The 25,709-nt window shown below is 38.9% G+C and overlaps 1 protein-coding gene across 2 annotated transcripts in view; it reads left to right on the plus strand.

Annotated features, from left to right (window-relative positions):
• Window positions 1–576: 576 nt before the first annotated feature.
• The window catches only part of ZC4H2 (zinc finger C4H2-type containing), a 90,318-nt gene continuing 65,185 nt past the window's right edge, over window positions 577–25,709 (plus strand). Inside the window, exon 1 of one of the 2 annotated variants that reach the window (XM_060183264.1) lies at window positions 577–753. In XM_060183264.1, coding sequence (XP_060039247.1) covers window positions 701–753 — 53 coding nt within the window. In that variant the 5' untranslated portion in view covers window positions 577–700. The remainder of the gene's footprint in view (window positions 754–25,709) is intronic. The other variant, XM_007536418.3, reaches the window with a different exon arrangement.

The raw sequence follows: 25,709 nt of genomic DNA on the forward strand, positions 1-25,709 counted from the left end.
TCTTCTTGGGTTATACCTATCTATTCTGGTATTGTGAAAGCATACTACATTGCATATAATTTATCCAGTGTAAGTAATAGGCTATCTTTCAATTTCTCTTCTTTTTCAAAGTCAGGGACTTGCTTTTGCTAACATTTGTCTCTCCAATGCTTCTAACCCTGTCCCCTCCCTCCTAGATTTTGGGCTGCACCAATTTCGCTTCTGCTTTTTTCTCCACCCACATTCAATCTCCATTTAAATACACCAGTCCCCAGGAAGCTGTCAAAACAATCAACATCGCAGTATAAAATCCCTCCGGAAGATTTCATCCTGGTAACAGGGCTGGACAAAAATGATGGTCCTGGGAGGGACCTGAGTGCCTTCTCTCTTTTGTTGATTTATGAATATTGTTACCAGACACAAATCACCGTTCTCTTGAAAGCCCCACAATCTTCAACATAATTATTTGTGAAAAATTGATGTGCTGCTGCGGGAAGTGAAATCAAGCCTGTCTTGCTTAGCTTTCTGGGAGTTGTAGTCCTGCAGACCTCCGCGATGCTGACTGCCTCTGAAGCGAGAACTACAGCTCCCATGGCCTTCTTAGAGTCTCTACAGCACAGGCTCAGAACCGGGATGCCAGGAGGTGGTGATTGCATTGTGTCTATTGTATCCCTGGACTTGAGTGTTTGTATCATTCTCTGAACTACAGATAGTGAAAAGAATGGCAGAGGAGCAAGAAATCATGTGCAAACTGGAAAGCATTAAAGAGATACGGTGAGTGAAACGTTATAGTACCCTTTAACCCCCTCTAAACCCCCGGCCCCCGATTACTGCTATGAGTGAGGACTGAGTTACCTTTGGAAAGTATTTATTGTTCGGCTACTTGTAGAAAGAGGTGGTAAAGGGCCTGTTTTTCATACAGTTCTATGATGGGAGAGGCACTAGTGAGAATCAATACTGAGACTGATTAGTACAGAGAGAAGTGGAAAAACTGAGAATAGCTGAAATGTAGATGGGGTTGAGGGTGTGCAGTGCTGCCTTATTCTTTGATTAGAATTTAAGAGACTGCATTCTTAGACTCGCTAATTTTAAGAGTGCTCTTTGATTGCAGGTGTTTCCTTGCTCTCTAGGAGTAGAATTTCCCCCCTGGTTGTTTTCAGTTTCCTGTTTGACCACTGGACCTGGAAGCTGGGAGCCCCCTGAAAACTCTAGTACCTCAGGGAAGATGGCAGTTGCCTGGAATTATGTGTGGATCTGGGGTGCAGGCTTAGTGTGTATATGCACAACAGAGAGCAGGGGCTGGCATGACTGGATTCTACCCTGTGAATATTATCCTGTGAATTATACCCTGTGAATATAGTTCTATTATGGTGGGCAAGGGGTCCTTTTTTTATTCAGTAAAGCTAAAAGCCTAAATTCAGTAAAGCTGAAAGCCTAATTTCTCCACTTGCTGGCCTTAGCTGCATTGTTAGACAGCTGGCCGTTTTCTAAACCAAAGTATATTACTTCCTATCTCCCAATGTGTTTGTGGAGTAAATTGCATAAAACTTCTTCTCCACACTTTCCCAGACCCCTATATGGAATGGTGAGGGGAGATTAGAAATTCTGCAAGCAGACTGAGTAGTCAAACTATTTCCTCATCTACCTGGTTTTCTGAAAATGGGGATGGGAACAATGGAGTTAGAATATGATTCTAAAACTAGAAGTAAAGGACAGGACTACATAAGAAGAGATGGCCTAGTCAGAAAGCTGTATAACCCTTGCTCAGATTTAACCCTTATAATAAGTGTCTGGGTAAGACACTTGGTGGTGATGGGGAAGCAGTTTGGCATTTTTTGTTTGTTTGTTTGTTTGTTTGTTTGGAGGAGTTGCCATTTAAAGGGATCTGCAGGAAAGTAAAAGAAAAAGAACCATGACTAATTTAACTCTCTTGTTGTACCAAGCACTTTGCCTTTCATTTTTTCATTTCTACAAGGGTGGCGAAGGTTTCCTACACCTTTACAACTAAGAAAATGTACACTAAGAAAAATTGAGTAAATGTTCCAAAGTTCGACCGCTCACTCTGCTTATAGAATTTCTAATCTCCCCACACTGTTCCATATAGGGTCTGGGAAAGTGTGGAGAAGAGGTTTTATTGCAATTTATTCCACAAACACATTGGGTGATAGGAAGTAAGATACTTTGGTTTAGAAAACGGCCAGCTGTCTAACAATGAAGTTAATAAGCAGCTTAGGCCAGCAAGTGGAGTAACTAGGCTTTTAGCTTTACAGGATATTAAAGGACCCATTGAACACCCTAATAGAACTGTTGAAATGGGATACAGTGATGGCACACATTATAGCTCACACATTATAGTGCACAAGGATTCATGTTAGAACCCCTGGTTTCCATCTGCAGGGAAAAGCATCACAAGCAGTGAAAAAAATGCTGCAGGTGTCTCTCTGTCTCTTTCCCTCTCTATATTGCTCTCCCCACTCAATTTTTCTTTGTCTCTATCCAATAAATTAAAAAAATTGAATATAAACTAGAGACCCCAGGGGCCGGGTGGTGTTGCACTGGGTAAAGTGCACATAGTATAAAGTGCAATGATCCTGGTTTGAGTCCTGGGCTCAAACCTGCAGGGGGGGTCGCTTCACAAGTGGTGAAGCAGGTCTGCAGGTGTCTGTCTTTCTCTCTCCCTCTCTATTATCTCTCCTCTCTCAATTTCTTTCTGTCCTACCCAAAAATTAAAAAAAATAAAAAAAAACAAAAAAACAACGGCTGCAGGAACAGTGGACTCTTAGTACAGGCAACTATAGACACCCTATGGAAAACCTTCACCCTGCTACTTCCCCTTTCTGAAAAGAAGCATGTCAAAGCAACACTAAAAATAACATTGATAGAGATAAATCTGCACAAATTTAATTTAAAATTCACTTACCATACCAAGTTAACAACTCAAAGAACAACTGAAAGTAAGCATATCACATCATTCCTGTATTTGCTGTTCTTTTCATTTATGCATTACTTGTTTTGATTTCATAGGTTTTTAATTTTAGGTCTGTGACACTCAAAATTGCACTTTTGGTGATTAACTTATTATAGTTAATCATACACACATGTTGATTTTAGTGATATACAACTGAAAATTAAGGTTATAATTCAATGTTGCATCAATAAGTTAATTAAAATATAGGTAAATATATATATGGTAATGACTACTTTACAGCCACCATTTCAGTTTAGGACAGGTTTCATTAGGAATAGTCTACCTTTGGGCAGAAGAAAAAACTAAACAATAATTTGAATTGTATTGTAAATAGTATGTTCTTAGAGTCTAAATTGAGGTAACAAGAAAGCAAAAAGGAGAATATCATATACTCTCTGAGCCGAAATTAACTTCCCCAAGGGAAATGATTATGAATACAGCATGGATATTTTAGGTTTTCTGAGATATATTAGAATACTGTATTCTTTTTTTTTAAGAAAGGAGATATGAACAAAACTGTAGGGTAGGAGGAGTACAACTCCACACAGTTCCCACCACCCGATCTCCGTATCCCATCGCCTCCCCTGATAGCTTTCCCATTCTCTATCCCTCTGGGAGTATGGACCCAGGGTCGTTGTGGGTTGCAGAAGGTGGAAGGTCTGGCTTCTGTAATTGCTTCCCCGCTGAACATGGGCATTGACTGGGGAAAGGAATAGCAGAATACTGTATTCTAAATTGTCAAAATTTATCTCCATATTTTTCATACAAGTATCACTTTACTGACAAAATGTCAATTTATAGGATTTTTATTGTCACAAGGGTAATTACCATATTTCCCAATTACATATGATAGATGTCAGTATATCTCACCCTCAACCAAATCATCATCTTATTCTACAACTTCCCTTTAGTAATCTTTCTTTCTCTCTTCTAAATCTCTGAATCTGCTGTGATGGACTATAATCCAGTGAGGATTCAACCTGTATTGTTCTTTGCTTTGCTTCTTAGATTTCACTGGTGAGTGAGATCATCTGGTATTCATTTATCTCCTTCTGGTTTATCTCTTTCAACACAATTCCACCTAATTGCTTCCATATTTTAGCAAGGGAAAATGTGCCAACCGTTCTTACATATATGGATGTACCACACTTTTTAAATTACTCATCTGTTTTGGGCACTTGAGTTGTTTCCTAATGTTTGTTATTGCAAATAGTATGGGCACTAGCAGAGTGGTCAATCCATACTCCCAGTCTGCATCTCTCTTTCCCTAGTAGGGTGGGTCTCTGGGGAAGCGGAGCTTCAGGACATATTGGTGGGGTCTTCAGTCTAGGGAAGCCTGGCTGGCATCCTGATGACATCTGGAACCTGGTGACTGAAAAAAGTCTGGTTGGCATCATAGTAGCATCTGAAACCTGGTGGCTGAAAAAAGAGTTAACACATAAAGCCAAGAAAATTGCTGAACAATCATGAACCCAAAGTCTGGAATAGTGCAGATGAAGATTTGGGGTCTCATTTTGAAGATAGATGGTAGTCCTATTTTAGTTATAATTCAAAGGGCCCATGGCTATACTACTTTTTTCCTTAGCCTGACATCTGATATGTAGGTGGATTCAAATTATTGTCTGGGAAGATGATATCATGGCTGGAAAAAGAACCAGAAAGTTGGATCATGAGAGTAGCTCCCAAATATGGGAAAGGTGTATGAATATTGTTGACTGTAAACCCCATCTATTTGATCTGAGGCCCATATTCAGCTTATAAGCCTATGCATCACTGTAGGTCTGAGCTCACATTCTGTGGTCATGAGTAGAGATGTTCTAAGTGGCCCCAATTTTTGGACCCATCTTCTACAGGTGGTGGACAGAGTATGTTTTTCAGCTTCCCTTTAGAGGATGGAAAATTCTATACTGTTGTTGATCCACATTGAGGGCAGGGTCCTATGGGGACCCCAGAGGGGTCCATTGTGTTGTTTCTGATGGAGATGACCAATGACAATGGGGAGAGGAATCTATTCAAGGTCTAGGCTCATCATGTCTGTGTAAGAATCTGAGGACGCCCCAACTAGGGCCCCGGCTGATGGGATGGCCTGATAGTGACTACAGAGTCATCATTAAAGTATGCCAGTTTCTTGCTGTTATTCAGCTTTTGTAATCCTTACTTTGATAAGGTTAGTTTTGGAGTGACTGAGGGAAGTTTAATAGGAAGTAGGTGAGGAGGGTATCCAGGTCTAAGTAGAAACTATTTCATTAGGGACTTTATGATGTCTTTTTAGGTCTTTCTACTTCGTTGCTCCATTTATTGACTCACTACCGACTATTGTGCACTTTTGCTTTCAGGTATATATTTTACCCTAATTTGTGGATGTATGTGTGCATATGCCCTATCTCATGGGACCTAGTCTATATCTATCTAGGTGTTGGGGCTTTGTTAGGAAGTGAACTACCAAAAATGGAATTAGAGAATCCTATGATAAAGGAAAGATCTCACCTGAGTAATAAAACTGAAAGGTTGAAATTCCACGCTTTACATCTCTGGACACAGTCTGTTACATGGTAACATCTGCATCTTGGTAGCTGAAAAGCAGTAAGGCAATTTGTTTAATAATCAGGAACTTAAAGGTCAGAATAGGGCAGATGAGACAAGGGTCTTGGTGTGGGAAGAAAGTAGGCATCCCATTTTAGATATATCCCAAGGGAACCATTGATTTAGTCATTTTTGCTTGAGCCCAACAGCTAATATGTAGGTGGGCTAAGACTATTGTATGAAGAGATGGTGTCAGAGTTGAAAGTAGGACTTGAACGCTGGATTAGAGCAGAGAGTAGCTATAAATTTTTTTATCCTTCTGGAAATTTATGTGTATGTATTGAGGTTAATTTAAGGTACAGAAGTACATCAGTACTTGATGTTAATTCATTCCAAAATCAATGTGACTCACAAAAATGACAAGTACCAAACATTGTTCCCCCATAAGGAACTTGTTTAATGAACAATGTCTCATTTCAGAAACATTTTGAAAAGTAGACAAAAAAGTAGAAGCAAGGTTCTTTTGATGGGTTTGTAATGAAACTCCATAACTTTGAGACTTCATCAGATTCAGTAGTATAAATAAACTGCAAGTATCTGATGTTTAATTGAAAAGAGATTCCTAAGCACTTACTTCTCTACCTTTTCTCCTTTACCATTTTATCAGGCTATCTCACATACAGGCAAAATTAAGTTAAATTTTATTTAACTTAATAACTTATTTAACTTATAATAACTTATTTAAAAATTAATTTTATTTTATTTTATTGCTTTTAAATAATGTTTTTATTTATTCATTCTTGGATAGAGACAAAGAGAAATTGAGAGGGGAGGGGAGATAGAGAGGGAGAGAGACAGAGAGACACCTGCAGCCTTGCTTTACCACTCATGAAGCTTTCTTCCTGCTGGTGGGGATCTGAGTCCTTGTGTATTGTAATGTGAGTGCTTAATAAGATGTGCCTCTGCCTAGCCCCTCTGATTATTGCTTTTTATGCCTATCTTTTTTTAAAAAATATTTTATTTATTTATTTTCTCTTTTGTTGTCCTTGTTGTTTTTCATTGTTGTTGTAGTTATTATTGTTATTGATGTTGTTGTTGGATAGGACAGAGAGAAATAGAGAGAGGAGGGGAAGACAGAGAGGGGGAGAGAAAGATAGACACCTGCAGACCTGCTTCATCGCCTGTGAAGCAACCCCCCTGCAGGTGGGGAGTCTGGGGCTCGAACCGGGATCCTTGCCGGTCCTTGTGCTTTGCGCCATGTGCACTTAACCTGCTGCGCTACTGCCTGACTCCCATACCTATTTTAGTTTTAAGGTTATGTATAAGAAACCCCACCAGTGTATAAATTTTAAGTAAAAATTCTAAAGTTCAAAAACAAATAAATGCTGGGCTCATCTCTTTGCTTCTCCACTAATCTCTGATATCTTCATTACTGTCTTCAATGTCTGTAGACTTACATGGAAGTACAGTGTTCTCTGCTGTTGGGCTAGGCTCAGTCTCAAAAATGTTCAAAAGTCTGTTCAGAGTCTCTTTACATACAATTTCAGGCCATAGTTTCCTGCAGGCAGAGTATATGATCTTGTAAGAGAATGCACACCGTACCTTAACTATCAGAGTGGCACAATGATGATATTGAAAGGGCCATTGCAGAACTCTTTCAGTGTCAACTCAATATCTGAGATAAACTCAAAGCAGTTCAATAAGAGGACTTTAGTATAGTTTTTTTAAAAGTTAGAGGTGACCTACTGGTTCATAGGATGGGATAGAAGAGCTATTTTAGGGGGCAAGAACTGCAGTGTTGGGGCTTTGAGGTTCAGTGTATACATTACAGTGCACAAGAACACCAGTTTCAGTTCATGCTCTAGACCCCCACCTGCAGGGAAGAAGCTTCTTGAATAGTGAAACAATGTTTCAAGTGTCTCTCTCTTTCTCTCCCTCTCTATATCCCCTTTCCGTCTCACTTTCTTTCTGTCTTTATTCTAAATAAATTCATTAAATAAATAAAAATAAATAAAATAATTGTTATAAAATTAATTTCCTCCAAGTAATCCTCCAATGTCCGTTATTAAGAAAGCCTTCAGAGGAAGTTATTTTTCCTGAAAATATATATTTTAAATTTTTTATTATATCTATTTTTTTTGGATAGAGATAGCAAGAAATTGAGATGGAAGGGGTGATAGAGAGGTATAGAGACACCTGCAACACTGCTTCACCACTCACAAAGTTTTCCCCTGCAGGTGGTGACCGGGGGTTGGAACCTGCATCCTTGCACATTGCAACTTGTGCACTCAATCAGTTCTGCCACCGCCTATATATATGTGTGTGTGTGTGTGTGTGTGTGTGTGTGTGTGTGCTTGTGTGTGTAAACAGGAGTCAAACAATTTGTTCATCCACTCAATAAAGAACTCCCTTCTTATCCAGGCTTTGCTGTTGGTTCTCCACATTACACTTGACATGCTTTTTGTCACAATTTCTTGTGATGTTCTTGAAGGGACTTAAGGTTTAAATCCTCATGAAAATTGCAACACAACAACAGAGGTAGTGTTCTTTATTAGCTTGTACTCTTCTGATGCTGTTTCCTTCTTCATATTTAGCACAGAAGCCTCTGTAACCTCTGAGTTCTTGTCAGTCTCAGCTTACAGTCCATGGGAGCATTCTAGGCTGCACTTACTGCTTTTTTAAAATTTCTTTATTGGGGGATTAATGGTTTACAGTAAACAGTAATACAATAGCTGTACATGCATAACATTTCCCAGTTTTCCACTTAACACTTCAACCCCCACTAGATACTCCTCTGCCACTATGTTCCACGACCTGAACCCTAACCACCTTGACCCCATAGTCTTTTACTTTGGTACAATATACTAAGCCCAGTCCAAGTTCTGCTTTGTGTTTTCTCTTCTGATCTTGTTTTTCAACTTCTGCCTGTGAGTGAGACTATCCCATATTCATCCTTTTCTTTCTGACTTACCCTCACTTAACATGCTTCCTTTAGATCAATCCAAGATAGGGTGAAAAAGGTGAAATCACCATTTTAATAGCTGAGTAGTATTCCATTGTGTATATATACCACAACTTGCTCAACTACTCATCTGTTGTTGGACACATGGGTTACTTCCAGGTTTTGGCTATTACAAATTGTGCTGCTATGAGCATAGGTATACACAAATATTTTTGGATGGGTATGTTTGGTTCCTTAGGATATATCCCCAGGAGAGGAATTACAGGGTCATAGGGAAGGTCCACTTCTAGTCTGAGAGTTCTCCAAACTGCTCTCCACAGGAGGTTCAACAATTTACATTCCCACCAGCAGTGCAGGAGGATTCTGTTTTCCCCACAATCTCTCCAGCATTTGTTGCAGGTACCTTTTCTAATGTATGAAATCCTCATAAGAGTGAATTGGTATCTCACTGTTGTCTTTTTTGCATATCTCTGACAATCAATGATGTGGAGCACTTTTTCGTACATTTCCTGGCCCTTCGTATCTCTTTTGTAGTTAATATTCTCTTCAAATCATCTCCCCACTACTGGATGGGGTAATTTGTTTTCTTGTTGAGTTTTGCAAGCTCTTTATATATTTTGTTTATTAGCCTCTTGTTTGATGTATGGCATGTAAAGATCTTCTCCCTTTCTGTGGGAGTTCTCTTTGCTTTTAATTTTTTTTAAATTTAATTATAAAATACAAAACAGAAGATATTGACAAAGTCATAGGATAAGAGGGGGTAAAATTCCACACATTTCCCACCACCAGGGTTCCATATCCCATCCCCTCCACTGGAAGCTTTCTTATTCATTATCTCTTTGGGAGTATGGACCCAGAATTATTATGGGGCACAGAAAGTGGAAGGTCTGGCTTCTGTAATTGCTTCTCTGCTGAACATGGGTGTTGGCAGGTAAATCCATGCTCCCAGCCAGTGAGGTTGTCCTGGGAGACCGGGTGGCCCCTGGGGTTCCGAGGGGGGCCCTGGTGATGAGAGTGACATGCACAAACAAAGGAAGCACATGAACAAACAGCTCCAGGAGAAACCTCCTAGGATGACTCGTTTATTAAGGGATACAAGCAAGTAGATATACCCAAGGCTCAAAAAGAAGGTTGAGGTAATCATTAACCCATACACAATGCATAGTTACATCTTGACCTACCAAGTATTTGATCACAACTGGAAAGTTACCATATAAGGTCTGGTCATGAGCTCACAATGCATAGGCAGGTATTTTCCCCTAAGGATAAATTACAAGCACCTCAGGGCAGGGGGAAGGGAGCAGTTTGAGCAAAACCAGGATATTTGCGGTGGGATTCAAGTTGGCCATACACAGTAATTTATGGCCTTTGTTCAAAAGGGATGGGTTAGTATGTACAGGAAAATTCCCAGTCTGAAAAAGATCATCCATCATAATTTTGTAAGGTCAGGAGGAATCAGCCTACCATCCCCCTTAGAAAGGGGGGGAATTTGGGGTTAACCCAGTCAGACTCATGGAAATAATGCCTGGACTTCCCAGACAGTGGGCTCTTTGCCTACACCAGTCTGTTTCTGTCTTTCCCTAGTGGTGTAGGGCTCTGGAGAGATGGGGTTCCAGGATACATTGGTAAGGCCCTCTGCCTGGGAAATTCAGGTTAGCATAATGGTAGCATCTGCAACTTGGTGTTTGGAAAACATTAAGATATAAAGAAGAACAAATTGTTAAATACTCTGGCACCTAAAAGCACAAACATAGCAGGTGAGATTTGAGGTCTTCATTTTTGAAAAAGTATGTCTATTTTAGGTACAGTCCAAGGGGTCCATTGTTAAAGGCATATGTGGGGGGCACTACATCTGTCCCCCATTATGAGAGTTCACCAAACCTTTTCATAACAAAGAATTGATAAGACAGCATGACTATCCAGGTAATTATAAACTTTATTGGACACAAAACATGTTAGGAAAGAGAGCGAGGGGGGGAGAGAGAGAGAGAGAGAAGGGGACTCAACCCACTTACAGGTTTGATGGTCACATGGTGGTCTCAGGAGAGAGAATGTGCCTGCCAAGGTCATCTTTTTAAAGCCAAAAGCCCCACCTGCACCTGCAACTATTCCCATTTCTGGGTTGGCCTTCTCTCCCTCAACACCATGACTCTACAAATTTTTGCTTGAGCCCAATAGCTAACATGCAAGTGGGTCAAAGGTATTGTCTGGGGAGATTGTGACATGCCTGAAATAAGACTAGAAAGTTGGATCAAAAAAGAGAGTAGATCCAAAATGTGGGAAAAATATATAAATACCTTTAACAGTAATCCCCATTGATTTGATCTGGGGTCTATAATCAATGTAGGAGCCCTGTCTAGTCCTTGATCTGAAGGGGAATGCTTTCAGCTTCTGTCCATTAAGTATGATGTTGGCTGTAGGTTTGTTGTATATGGACTCTTAGTATCTTGAGGAATTTTCCATCTATTCTGATTTTTTTAATTTATTTTTCCTTTTTGATGCCCTTGTTGTTTTTCATTGTTGTTGTAGTTATTGTTGTTATTATTGATGTTGTTGTTGTTGTTAGATAAGACAGAGAGAAATGGAGAGAGGAGGAGAAGACAAAAGGGGGAGAGAAAGACAGACAACTGCAGACCTGCTTCACCGCTTGTGAAGCGATTCCCCTGCAGGTGAGAAGCTGGGGCTCAAACCACAATCCTTGCGCCGGTCCTTGCGCTTCACGCTATGTGCACTTAACCTGTTGCGCTACCACCCGACTCACCTATTCCTATTTTTTGTAGTGTTTTGAGAATGACCATGTTTTGGATTTTGTCAAAAGTTTTCTCTGAATCTATTGAGATAATCATGTGGTTTGTGGTTTTACTTTTATTGATGTGGTGAATGGCATTGATTGACTAACATATATTGAACCAGCCTTACATTCCTGGTATAAATCCAACTTGCTCATGATGAACAATCTTTTTGATATACTGTACCTGGTTGGCTAGGATCTTGTTCAATATTTTAGCATCTATGTTCATTAGAGATATTTGTCTGTAGTTTTCCATTTTTTGGTTGTGTCTCTATCTGCTTTTAATATCAGGGTAATGCTCGCTTCATAGAATGTGGAAGGACATACTCCTGTTTCTTCTATCTTTTGAAAGAGTTTTAAAAGTAGAGGTATTAACTGCTTCCTGAATGTTTTGGAGAATTCATTTGTGAAACCATCTGGTCCTGGACATTTAATTTTGGTTAGGCTCTTAATAACTGTCTCAATATTTCTGTCTGTGATTGGTCCATTTATTTCTTCTTGGGTCACTTTTGGAAAGGTATAAGTTTCTAGGAATCCTACTATTTCTGCCTAGTTCTCTAGCTTGGTGGCAAATAGTTTTCATAGACGTTTCACATAATTTTTTGCATCTCTATGGTGTCTGTTGTGATATCTTCTCTATCATTTATAATACTATTTAATCGAGCCTTCTTCCCTTTTTATATTTTTACTAAGTTTGTCTAACGATTTGTCAATTTTGTTTGATTTTTCAAAGAACCAACATTTAACATTATTGATCCTTTGAATGGTTCTCTTATTTTCGATACTGTTTGTCTCTGCCCTACTTTTAGTGATTTCAGTCTTTTTGGTTGCTTTAGTGTTCCTTTGTTCCTCTTCTTCTAAGACTTTAAGGCATATAGTTAGGTCATTTACTTGAGCTTTTTCTTTTTTCTCTAATGTATGCTTGTATGGCTATGAGTTTCCCTCTAAGTACTGCTTTAGCTGTGTCCAATATATTTTGATAGCTCATATCTTTATTTTCATTTGATTCTAGGAATATTTGAATTTCGTGCTTGAGTTACTCTTTGACCCAGTGGTTATTAAACAGTATGTTGTTGAGTTTCCAAATTTTGTAACTTTTACTATTATTTGTTATGTTAGCTTTCTTTCACTGTGGTCTGAGAAGATGCTTGGAATGATTTCAATTATGTTGATTTTGTTTTTCTTTTTTCTTTCACAGTAGTTTTTTGAAACATAAGATCAGCGTTGGTATCCAGGCAGTGAAAGATCCTGTCAAAGATGACTCTTTGTGACTTTTTAAAAATTTCTTTATTGGGGAATTAATTTTTACATTCAACAGTAAATAGAATAGTTTGTGCATGCATAATATTTCTCAGTTTTCCACATAACAGTACACCCCCAACTAGGTCCTCTGTCATCCTTTTAGGACCTGTATTCTTCCCACCCACCCAGCCCAGAGTCTTATACTTTGGTGCAATATACCAACTCCAGTTCAGGTTCTACTTGTGTTTTCTCTTCTGATCTTGGTTTTCAACTTCTGCCTGAGAGTGAGATCGTCCCATATTAATTCTTCTGTTTTTTGATTTATTTCACTTAACATGATTTCTTCAAGCTCCATCCAAGATAGACTGAAAATGGTAAAATCATATTTTAATAGCTGCATAGTATTCCATTGTTTATATAAACCACAACTTGCTCAGCCGCTCATCTGTTGTTGGACACCTGGGTTGCTTCCAGGTTTTGGCTATTACAAATTGTGCTGCTATGAACACATGTGTACACCAATCTTTTTGGATGGATGTGTTATGTTCCTTAGGATATATCCCCAGGAGAGGAATTGCATGATCATAGGGTAGGTCCATTTCTAGCCTTCTGAGAGTCCTCCAGACTGTTCTCCACAGGGGTTGGACCAATTTACATTCCCAGCAGCAGTGCAGGAGGGTTACTTTGACCCCAAAACCTCTCCAGCATTTGTTACTGCTACCTTTTCTGATGTATGACATTCTCACAGGAGTGAAGTGGTATCTCATTGTTGTCTTTATTTGCATTTCTCTGACAATGAAAGTCTTGGAGCATTGTTTCATGTGTTTCTTCGCCTTTTGGATCTCTTCTGTGGTGAATATTCGGTCCATGTCCTCTCCCCATTTTTGGATGGGGTTATTTGTTTTCTTGTTGTTGAGTTTGGCAGGCTCTTTATATTTTGGCTATTAGCCTCTTGTCTAATGTATGGCATATAAAGATCTCCCATTCTGTGAGGGGGTCTCTTTGTTTGGGTACTGTTTTCTTTTGCTCTGCAGAAGCTTTTTAATTTGATGTATTCCCATTGGTTTATTTTTGTCTTACTCATCTTTTTAATTAGATTCCTTTCATTGAAGATGCCTTTAAAATTTATGCGGAATAGTTCTGCCAATATTTTCATCTAAGTATCTGATAGTTTCTGATCAAACATTCAATTCCTTTATCCACTTGGAATTTACCTTTGTATTTGGTGCAATACAGTGGTTCAGTTTCATTTTTCTGCTTGTTTCAATCCATTTTTTCCAGCACCATTTGTTGAAGAGAGTCTGCTTTCCCCATTTAATAGTCTTGGCATCTTTGTCAAAGATTAGATGTCCATAAGTGTGGGGGCTTACTTCTGGGCTCTCAGTTGTATCCCACTGCTCAGTGTGTCTATTCGTGTCTGAGTACCAAGAAGTTTTGATTACAATGGCCCTATAATACAATTTGAGATCTGGGAGTGTGATGCCTCCAGTTCTGTTCTTTCTTCTCTAGATTATTTTGGCAATTCTAGGTCTTTTCTGAACCCAGATAAAGATTTGTAGCATTTGTTCTATTCTCCTAAAAAATGTGATTGGGATCCTGATGGGAATAGCATTAAATTTGTGTATGGCTCTGGGTAGTATATTGATTTTAATGATGTTCATTTTTCCAACCCATGAACATGGAGTATCTTTCCACTTCTTTGTGTCTTTTTTTATTTCCTTGAGTGGTGACTCATAATTTTCAGTATAAATTCTTTCACTTCTTTGGTTATTTATTCCTAGATATTTGTTGGGCATTAATCCAGCTCCCGCTGCTCCACGCTGCATTGCTGATACTATGGCCTATTTACATAATCATTGTTTTGCCTGAAAGATCCCCATTTATTCCTTTCCTTTGATCTATCTTCTTCGAGACCCGCCCTGCCTGTAGGTTAACATTAATCCGATCAGTTAAAACCATCGCAAGAGTTGCTAAGGAAGCTTATACCTTCCCAGCCCACTTCTGTCTTTCTCCACCCCCTTTCCTAGCCATTTCCGTTTCTGACTGCCACTTAAGATTCTATCCTATGAAAGCATTGTCTCTGATCAATAAAGATTTCATTACCTCGCACCATGTGCTTGGTTCCTGAGTCATCTATCTTCTGCATCACTGAGTGAGTAGCAGCACAGGCTGGCTCTCCAACCCAGAGATTATGCGCCCAGGAAGAAGCACCCTCCACGCTAGCCTGGCAGATATTTTATTGTTTTTGTTGCTGTAGTAAAATGAATTGATTTCTGGATTTCATCTTCTTCTAACTTAGTGTTTACATAGAGGAATGCTATTGACTTTTGTATGTTAATTTTGTAGCCTGACACCTTACTGTATTCCCTGATGTTTTCCAAAAGCTACTTGCTGGATTTTTTAGGTTTTTCTATGTATACTATCATGTCATCTACAAATAGGGAAAGTTTGACTTCTTATCTTCCAATCTATATCCCTTTAATTCATTGCTCCTGCCTGATTGCTATGGCAAGAACTTCCAACTCTATATTGTATAATAATGGTGAGACTGCGCAGCCCTATCTAGTACCTTATCTGAGGGGAAATACTTACAGTGTTTCACCATTGACTATGATGTTGTCTGTAGGTTTGCTATATATAGTCTCTACTGTCTTGAAGAATTTTCCATCTAATCCTACTTTTTTAAAGTTAGAGTTTCTTTTATTTTGTATTTTTATTAATGGTTTAATAGTGATTTACAATGTTACAAAACAATAGAGGTGTCGTTCTATACTGCTTCCACCATCAAAGTTCTGTGTTTCCCAAAACAATGACCATCATAGTTCTCCCAAAGTATTAGATATGGGAGATATAGGTTGAATATATATTCAGGTTCATATTCTTCAATTTTCTATATTCCCCATATGAGTGGTGTTAGTTACCATCTGGTATTAGTTCTTCATTTTCTTATTTATTTCACTAAGCATGATCACAGTCAGTTACATCCATTTTGTCCCAATGGACACAGGATAGTCTTTTTTATGTAACTTTTTAAAAAGTTTACTTATAAAAGTGAAATATTGACAAAACCATAGGATAAGAGGGATAGAATTCCACACAGTTCCCACCACCAGATCTCCATATCCCATCCCATCCCCTGATTCATTTACTATTCTTTAACCCTCTGGAAGTATGGACACAATCTCATCGTGGGATGCAGAAGGTCGAAAGTCTGGCTTCTGTAATTGCTTCCCTACTGAACACGAGCATTGACAGGTTGATCTGTACTCCCAGTCTGCCTCTCTCTTTCTCTAGTAGGAAGGGGCTCTGGGTAAGCAGAGCTCCAGGACACACTGTTGGGGTTGTATGTCCAGGGAAGTCTGGTTGGTATCATGCTAGCATCTGGAACCTGGTGGCTGAAAAGAGAGTTAACATACAAAGACAAACAAATTGTTGACCAATCATGAATCTACAGACAAGAATAGTGCAGATGCAGAATTGGAGGGTCCTCCATTTTGCAAATAGCTAGTAGACATATTTTAGTTATATTTCAAAGGGCCTGTGGCTATACTAGTTTTTTTCTCCTGAGCATGAAATCTTATATGCAGGTGTATCCAAGTTATTGTTTGGGGAGATAATGTCATGGCTGGAAAAGTAACAGAAAGGTGGATCAGGGAAGACAGTAGCTCCCTAATATGGGAAAGGAGTATAAATATTCTTGACTGAAAATCCCATCCTTTTGATTTGGTCTGGGTCCCATATTCAGCTTAGGAACTTATGTGACCTCTGCATCCCTGTAGAGCTGAGCTCTCATTCTGTGGTCTTTAGTAGGAACATTCCAAGCTTCCGCAATATCGACCCATCTTCTTCAGGTGTAGCACAGAGTATGCTGTCCATTTGGAGGATGGAACATTCTCTACTGTTGTTGATTCAAGTTGAGGGCAAAGTCCTATGGGCGCCCACAAAGGGGTCTATTGTGTTGTTCCTGATAGAAATAATCGGTAGCAATGGAGAGAGGGATTTTTCAAGGTCTAAGCCCATCATGTCTGTTTAGGAATCTCAGCACTCCCTGATTATGGCCCCAACTAATGGGGTGGCCTGATAGTGACTAAAGAGTCGTCATTAAATTATGCCATTCTCTTGCCCTTATTCAGCTTTTGCAGTCCTTGCTTTGATAGGGTTAGCTTTGGAGTGAGTGAGGTAGTGTAATAGAAAGTAGGTGAGAAAGGTATCTAAGTCTAAGTAGACATTATTTCTTTATGAATTTCATACTGACTCACTGCAGACTATTTTACTGCAGTAATTTTGCTTTCAGGTATATATTTTGACCTAATTTATGGATACATATGAGCATGTCCTTTATCTCAAGGGACCTGGTCTACATCTAAGTTTTGGGACTTTATTAGGAAGTGAACCTCCTGGAATGGAATTAGAGAATACTATGTAAGGAAAGGTCTCACCTGAGTAATCAATAGTTGACATTCCATGCCTGATGTCTCTGGACACAGTCTTAAGTGAAGCATGCTGAGGTGGCACTCCTTGCATTGATTAGGTTGGGATCAGTGGATGCAATATCATTTGGTATGAATTGAGAGAAGCATGCAGGAGAGTGAGCCCCACTCTAGAGGTTCCAGGACTGGGGAAAATATAGGCTCTATACTGTAAGCGTGAGGTTCTTGCTGTCTTAGGGTTAAGAAGACAATAGTTACTGCTATAATCACCAGGGAGTACTGAAGTAACCGGTGGCACAACTATATGCAAAAAATGTTAAATGACATAAATTATGGTAATGTTGTGTATGATACAGTAAATCCTAACAAAGGAATTTTTGAAAGTTAACCCAATTGCCAAATAATGTGACTATAGCAATAGCTATCAATTTCTATTTTTTAGTGTTTTGATTATAAAGGGGTGCTGTATTTTGTCAAAAGCTTTCTTTGAATCTATTAATATGACCATGTGGCATTTGGTCTTGCTTTCATTGATGTGGTGGATCACGTTGATTCATTTATGTATATTAAACACACCTTTCATCACTAGGATAAACCCCACATGGTCATGATGAACAATTTTTTTTTTATATACTGCTGTATCTAGTTGGTTAGAATTTGGTTCAATAATTTAGCATCTATGTTCAACAGATATATTGGTCTGTAATTTTCTTTTTTTGGTTGTGTCCCTGTTTGCTTTTGGTATTAGAATGATGTTGCCTTCATTAGAAGCTGAAAGGGAGCATTCCTCTGTCTCCTATCTTCTGGAAGACTTTTAAAAGTAGAGATATTAGTTCTTCTTTGGAGGTTTTGTAAAATGCATTTGTAAAACCATCTGGTCCAGGACTTTTATAACTTGGAAGATTTTTAATAATTGTTTAAACTGAGTTGGCTATGGTGGGCCTGTTCACATTATCTAGTTCCTCTTTACTTAATTTTGGAAGTACATAGGTATCTGGGAAATCGTCTATTTCTTCCAGGTGCTCTACCTTGGTGGCATATAGTTGTTCATAGAAGCCTCACATGATATGTTGAATTTTTGTGGTGTCTGTTGTGATATCTCTTCTTCCATTTACAATCCTATTTATTTGGGTACTGTCCCTTTTTTTGTTGTTGTTTGGTGAGTCTGGCTAAATGTTTGTCAATTTTGATCACTCTTTCAAAGAACCAACATTTACTTCGTTGATCTTTTGTATGGTTTTCTTATTTTCAATGTTATTTATTTCTGCCCTAACTTTATGTTATTTCATCCTGGTTGCTTTAGGGTTCCTTCGTTCTTCTTTTAGGTTTTTAAAGTGTGAAATCAGGTTGTTTATTTGTGCTTTTTCTTGTTTACTAATATGTGCCTGTATTGCTATGAACTTCTCACTCAGTAATGCCTTAATTTGTCCCAAATATTTGGAGGGATTGTGTCTTCATTTTCAGTGAAGTCTCAAAACATTTTGATTTCTTTCTTTTTTATTTTAAAATTATTTTTTATTTAACAAAGGGTAAATTAACAAAGCCATAGTGTAGAAGGGGTACAACTCCACACAGTTCCCACCACTAAATATCCATATCTCATCCCCTCCCCTGATAGCATCCCATTCTCTATCCCGCTGGGAGCATGGACCCAGGGTCGTGGGTTGCCGAAGGTGGAAGTTCTGGGTTCTGTAATTGCTTCCCTGCTGAACATGGACGTTGACTGGTCGGTCCATACTCCCAGTCTTGACTCTCTCTTTCCCTAGTAGGGTGGGTCTCTGGGGAAACGGAGCTCCAGGACACATTGGTGAGGTCTTCAGTCCAGGGAGCCTGGTCGGTATCCTGATGGCATCTGGAACCTGGTGGCTGAAAAGAGAGTTGACATACATATGATAGTATATATACTATCATATCATCTGCATATAGTGAGAGCTTGACTTCTTCCCTTCCAATTTGTATTCCTTTGATTTCTTTCTCTTGCCTGATTGCTATGGCAGGAACTTCCAATACTATGTTGAAGAGTAATGGTGACAGTGGACAGCCCTGTCTAGTTCCTTATCTTTAGGGGAATGCTTTCAGCTTCTGTCCATTGAGTATGATGTTGGCTGTAGGTTTGCTAAATATAGATTCCACTATCTTAAGAAACTTCCCATCTATTCCCATTTTTTGTAGAGTTTTGAGCATGAATGCATGTTGGATTTTGTCAAAGGTTTTCTCTGCATCTATTGAGATAATGTGGTTTCTGTCTTTGCTTTTATTGATGTGGTGAATGACATTGATTGACTTACGAATGTTGAACCAGCCTTGCATTTCTGGGATGAATCCCACTTGGTCGTGATGAACAATCTTTTTGATATGCTGCTGTATCCGGTTGGCCAAGATCTTGTTTAATATTTTGGCATCTATGTTCATCAGATATTGGTCTGTAGTTTTCCTTTTTTGTTGTGTCCCTATCTGCTTTTGGTATCAGGGTGACGTTGGCTTCATAGAAAGTGGAAGGGAGTATTCCTGTTTTTTCAATCTTATGGAAAAAAATCAAGAAATATGGGTACTAACTATTTCCTGAAAGTTTTGTAGAATTCGTTTGTGAAGCCATCTGGTCCAGGACTTTTGTTGTTGGGGAGATTCTTAATAACGGTTTCAATTTCTTTCCCTGTGATTGGTGCATTTAGGTTTTGTAGTTCTTCTTGCTTCAGTTTTGGAAGGGAATATGTTTTTAGGAATTGTTATATTTCTTCCAGATTCTCTAGCTTGGTAGCTAGAGAAACTGGAAGAAGAAACTTCATAGAAGTTTCGCATGATGTTCTCAGTCTCTGTGGTGTCATTTGTGATATCTCCTCCATCGTTTACAATTCTATTAATTTGAACATTCTCTCTTTTTTGTTTGGTGAGTCTGGCTAGGGGTATGTCAATTTTGTTTAATTTTTCAAAGAACCAACATCTGGCTTCATTGATCTTTTGTGTGGTTCTTTTGTTTTCAATGTGGTTTATTTCTGCTCTAATTTTGGTGATTCCTGTCCTTCTGGTTGCTTTAGGGTTCCTTTGTTCCTTTTCCTCTAATTCTTTGAGGTCTGCAGTAAAGTCGTTCATTTGAGCTTCTTCTTGATGTTTAATATGTGAGTGTATGGCTATAAGTTTCCCTCTCAATACTGCTTTAGCTGTGTCCAAAAATTTTGATAGGTTGTGTCTTCATTTTCATTTGTTTCCAGGAACATTTGAATTTCTTGCTTGAGTGACTCTCTGACCCAGTGGTTCTTAAGGAGTATGTTGTTTAGTTTCCAAATTCTGGGACTTTTAATAATTTTCTGTTTGTTGTTAAATGTTAGTTTTACTCCACTGTGGTCTGAGAAGATACTTGGGATGATTTCAATGCTCTTGAATTTATTGATGTTGTCTTTGTGGCCTAATATGTGATCTATCCTTGAGTATGTGTTATGTGGATTTGAAAAGAAGGTTTATTCCAGTTTTTTGGGGTGAAAGACTCTGAAAATATCCAAGAGGTCTAGTCTGTCAATCTCTTCATTTAATTCTCTTGTATCTTTGTTGATTCTCTGCTTTGTTGATCTGTCTAAGTGTGAGAGTGGGTTATTAAAGTCTCCCACTATTATTGTATTACTATTGATGTATTTTTGAAATTCTTTCAGTATGTGCTTGATGTATTTAGATCGTCCCTCATTGGGTGCATAGATGTTAATAATTGATAAGTCTTCTTGGCTGATTGATCCTCTAATAATTATGTAATGTCCTTCCCTATCTTTTATTACTTTATTTAATTTAAAATATATTGTGTCTGATATGAGAATGGCTGTTCCTGCCTTTTTGTGGTCCATTATCCTGTATGATACTTTTCCATCCTTTCACTTTAAGTCTGTGTTTATCTTGTTTTGTCAGATGGGATTCTTGCAAGCAGTGTATGGTTGGTTTATGTTTTCTGATCCATCCCCCCACTCTGTGCCTTTTGATGGGTGAGTTAAAGCCATTGACATTTATTGATATGGATTTAATGTACTGTAGTTCCATTGTTCAACAAACTTTTGTTTGCTCTGATATATTGCAAGTATTATAGTGAAGTTCTTGTTTTCTTTTTTTTAATTTTTTATTTAAGAAAGGATTAGTGAACAAAAGCATAAGGTAGGAAGGGTACAACTCCACACAATTCCCAACACCCAATCCCCATAACCTACCCCCTCCCATGGTAGCTTTCCCATTCTCTATCCCTCTGGGAGCATGGACCCAGGGTCGTTGAAGGTTGCAGAAGGTAGAAGGTCTGGCTTCTGTAATTGCTTCCCCGCTGAACATGGGCGTTGACTGGTCAGTCCATACCCCCAGTCTGCCTCTCTCTTTCCCTAGTAGGGTGTGAGTCTGGGGAAGCTGAGCTCCAGGACACATTGGTGGGGTCTTCAATCCAGGGAAGCCTAGCCAGCATCCTGGTGGCATCTGGAACCTGGTGATTGAAAAGAGAGTTAACATATGAAGCCAAACAATTTGTTGAGCAATCATGGATCCCAAGCTTGGAATAGTGGAGAGGAAGTGTTAGGGAGGTACTCACTGCAAACTCCAGTGTAGTCCTGCTTTCAGGTATATATTTTGCAGTAGTTTATGGATACGTGTGCACATAAGCTCTCTCTCATAGAAACTGGTGTATATCTAGGTTATGGGACTTTGTTAGAAAGTGAACTACCTGAGATGAAATTAGAGTGTACTATTAAAGGAAAGGTCTCACCCGAGTAATGATGCTGAAGGGTTGTCATTCCACACGTGAAGTCTCTGGATACATTCTGAGGTGAAGCATGTTGAGGTAGCAATCGTTGCTTTGGTTAGGTTGTGATCGGCAGATGCAATGTTATTTGGTTTGGATTGGGAGATGCATACGGGAAAGTGGGCCCTATCCAAGGGTTCCAGGACTGGGGGAAGTAGGGGCTCTATAGTGAAGATGTGAGGTTCCTGCTGTCTTAGGGTTCAAAAAGACAATCAATAGTTAATATTATCATCACATTATTTGTTAATTGGGTTAACTTTGAAAAGTCCCTTTGTTATGGTTTGCTGGACAGTATCCAGTATCTTCTATATAGCTGTGCTATTGGAAGCTTCTAATCTACTTGGTCTAGGCTTTTGAGAAAGTCCGCATATCAAATACATAGCCTATATATTAAAAATATTCAGTTTGTCTTTTGAGAATCTTTGAGACATACAATTGATTTCCCCCTCTCATATTAATTAGCTACTGATTTCTATGTCTACATTTTGCTAGGAGTGTACATAAACACCATTCCCACCACCAAAGGACTGTGACCCATCCCTCCCGCCCACTCCCACCCCCCACTGGCCCAGGAAGCTACATGCCTACCCCTCACCACTGGGTTTTTACTTTGGTGCCCTACTTACAATTTGATCAGGTCCTGCTTTTAGTTTCCCTTTCAGATCTTCTTAGTCAGCTTCTGTTGATGAGTGGGATCATCCCATACTCATCTTTATCTTTATGACTTAGTTCACTTAACATAATTCCTTCTAGCTCTGTCCAAGATGGGTCAGAGAAGGTGGGTTCATTGTTCTTGATAGCTGCATAGTATTCCATTGTGTATATATACCACAGCTTTCTCAGCCACTCATCTGGTGTTGGGCACCTGGGTTGCTTCCAGGTTTTAGCTATTATGAATTGTGCTGCTATGAACATAGGAGTACAGACCTCTTTTTGGTTGGGTATTATGCAGCCCTTGGGGTATAACCCCAGTAGAGGAATTATTGGGTCATATGGAAGGTCCATGTCTAGCCTTCTGAGAGTTTTCCAGACTGCTCTCCACAGAGGCTGTGCCAATTTACATTCCCACCAGCAATGTAAAAGGGTTCCTCTGTCCCCACATCCTCTCCAGCATTTGTTGCTGCTGTCCTTTTTGATGTATGCCATTCTTACAGGAGTGAGGTGGTATCTTAGTGTTGTCTTGATTTGCATTTCTCTGATAATCAGTGACCTAGAGCAGTTTTTCATATGTTTGTTAGCCTTTTGGATCTCCTTTGTGGTGAATGTTTTGTTCATTTCCTCTGCCCATTTTTGGATGGGGTCATTTGCTTTTTTGCGGCTAAGTTTGCTGAGCTCTGAGCTCTTTATATATTTTGGTGATTAGTTTCTTGTCTGATGTCTGGCATGTGAAGATATTCTCCCATTCTGTGAGAGGTCTCTCTGTTTGTTTAATAGTTTCTTTGGATGTGCAGAAGCTTTTCAATTTGATGTAGTCCCATTGGTTTGTTTCTGCTTTGGTCTTCCTTGCAATTGGGTTTGATTCATCAAAGTTCCTTGAGGTGTATGTGGGAAAGTGTTTTACCAATGTTTTCCTCTAAGTATTTGATTGTTTCTGGTCTGACATCTAGGTCTTTGATCCATTTGGAGTTGATTTTTGTTTCTGGTGAGATAAAGTGGTTCAATTTCATTCTTCTGCATGTTTCAACCCAGTTTTCCCAGCACCATTTATTGAAGAGAGCCTCCTTTTTCCATTTAATCCTTTGGGCCCCCTTATCAAAGATTAGATGCCCATAGGTGTTGGGATTTACTTCTGGGCTTTCAATTCTGTTCCACTGGTCTGTATGCCTATTTTTGTTCCAGTACCATGCTGTTTTGATGATGATGGCTTTATAATATATTTTAAGGTCTGGGAGTGTGATGCCTCCATTTCTGTTTCTTTTCCTTAAGATGGTTTTGGCAATTCTAGGTGTTTTCAGGTTCCAGATAAATGATTGTAGTATTTGTTCTATTCTCTTAAAGAAGCCTGGTGGAACTTTGATGGGTATTGCATTAAATTTGTATATGGCTCTGGGGAGAATATTCATTTTGATGATATTTATTCTTCCAATCCATGAGCATGGGATATCTCTCCATTTCTTGGTATCAGTTTCTATCTCCTTGAGTAGCGACTCATAGTTTTCAGTATACAAGTCTTTCACTTCTTTGGTCAACTTTATTCCTAGGTATTTGATTGATTTTGCTGAAACAGTAAATGGGAGTGATTTCTGGATGTCTTTTTCTTCAGATTTAGTGTTTGCATAAAGAAATGCCACTGATTTTTGTACATTGATTTTGTAGCCTGATACCTTGCTATATTGCCTAACAACTTCCAGTAATTTTCTACTGGATTCTTTAGGTCTTTCTATGTATACTATCATATCATCTGCAAATAGTGAGAGCTTGACTTCTTCCCTTCCAATCTGTATCCCTTTGATTTCTTTCTCTTGCCTGATTGCTATGGCAAGAACTTCCAATACTATGTTGAAGAGTAACGGTGACAGTGGACAGCCCTGTCTAGTACCCGATCTGAGGGGGAATGCTTTCAGCTTCTCTCCATTGAGTATGATGTTGGCTGTAGGTTTGCTATATATAGACTCCACTATCTTGAGGAATTTCTCATCTATTCCCATTTTCTGTAGAGTTTTGAGCATGAATGGGTGTTGGATTTTGTCAAAGGCTTTCTCTGCATCTATTGAGATAACCATGTGGTTTTTTGCTTTGCTTTTATTGATGTGATGAATGACATTGATTGATTTACGGATGTTGAACCAGCCTTGCATTCCTGAGATGAATCCCACTTGGTCATGATGAACAATCTTTTTGATGTGTTGCTGTATCCGGTTGGCCAAGATCTTGTTTAATATTTTGGCATCTATGTTCATCAGAGATATTGGTCTGTAGTTTTCCTTTTTTGTTCTGTCCCTATCAGCTTTTGGTATCAGGTTGATGTTGGCTTCATAAAAGGTGGAAGGGAGTATTCCTGTTTCTTCAATCTTATGGAATAGCTTCAGAAGTATGGGTATTAACTGTTTCCTGAAAGTTTTGTAGAATTCATTTGTGAAGCCATCAACAAACTTTTGTTTGCTCTGATATATTGCAAGTATTATAGTGAAGTTCTTGTTTATAAGAGGTCTTTTAGAACTTCTTTCTGGGCCAACTTGGTGATGGTTGCCTCCTTTAACTGTTCTTTGTCTAAGAAGGTTTTCATCCCTCCATCTAGTTTGAATGAAAGTCTAGCAGGATATATTATCCTTGGTTGAAACCCTTTTTTATTCAGGGCTCGATAGATATCTTGCCATTTTCTTCTGGCTTTTAGGGTTTGTGTGGACAAGTCTGCTGATAGTCTTATGGGTTTTCCCTTGTATGTGACTTTTTGTTTCTCTCTTGCAGCCTTTAGGATCCTGTCTTTATCTTTACTTCTTCTCATTGTGACTCTGATGTGTCTTGGTGTCTTCAGGTCTGTGTTGATTCTGTTTGGAACTCTCTGGGCCTCTTGAATCTTGATGTCCTTTCTGTTATTCAGGTCTCTTAGTTTTCTTCTATAATTTCCTCTAGAATGTTTCCTTCCCCTTCCTCTGGCTGGCCAATTATATGAATGTTACTTCTTTTGAGATTATCCCATATGTCTCCTTTGTTGTTTTCAGTGTCTCTCAATCTCTTTTTGAGCTTTTTAACCTCTTTCTTATTTTTCTCTAACTCTTTCTCTGACCAATTCTGTTTTCTGCTTCTGTTACTCTGCTTTCCCTTCCCTCAGCTTCTTTCCTCAGTTCAGCAATTTCAGCTTTCAGTTCTCTAATTGCCTCAAGATAATCAGTATTTTCCTTGGGGGTCTCAACTGTTGTTTCCCTAATACTGCCATTCCTTTCCTCCAATGTTGTTTTCATTTCTGTGATTAATAAGTTTATTATTGCTTGCATACTTTTCTTATCTATGGTTACTTCTGGCTGATTTGTAGTTTCTTCTGGGCTCTTTTCTTCATTCATTGGAGTAGCAGTTTTATTTGGTTTAGATCTTCCCATTTTTTTATTTGTGTGTTT

Source organism: Erinaceus europaeus, chromosome X (assembly GCF_950295315.1).
Source record: "Erinaceus europaeus chromosome X, mEriEur2.1, whole genome shotgun sequence".
Classification (NCBI taxonomy): domain Eukaryota; kingdom Metazoa; phylum Chordata; class Mammalia; order Eulipotyphla; family Erinaceidae; genus Erinaceus; species Erinaceus europaeus.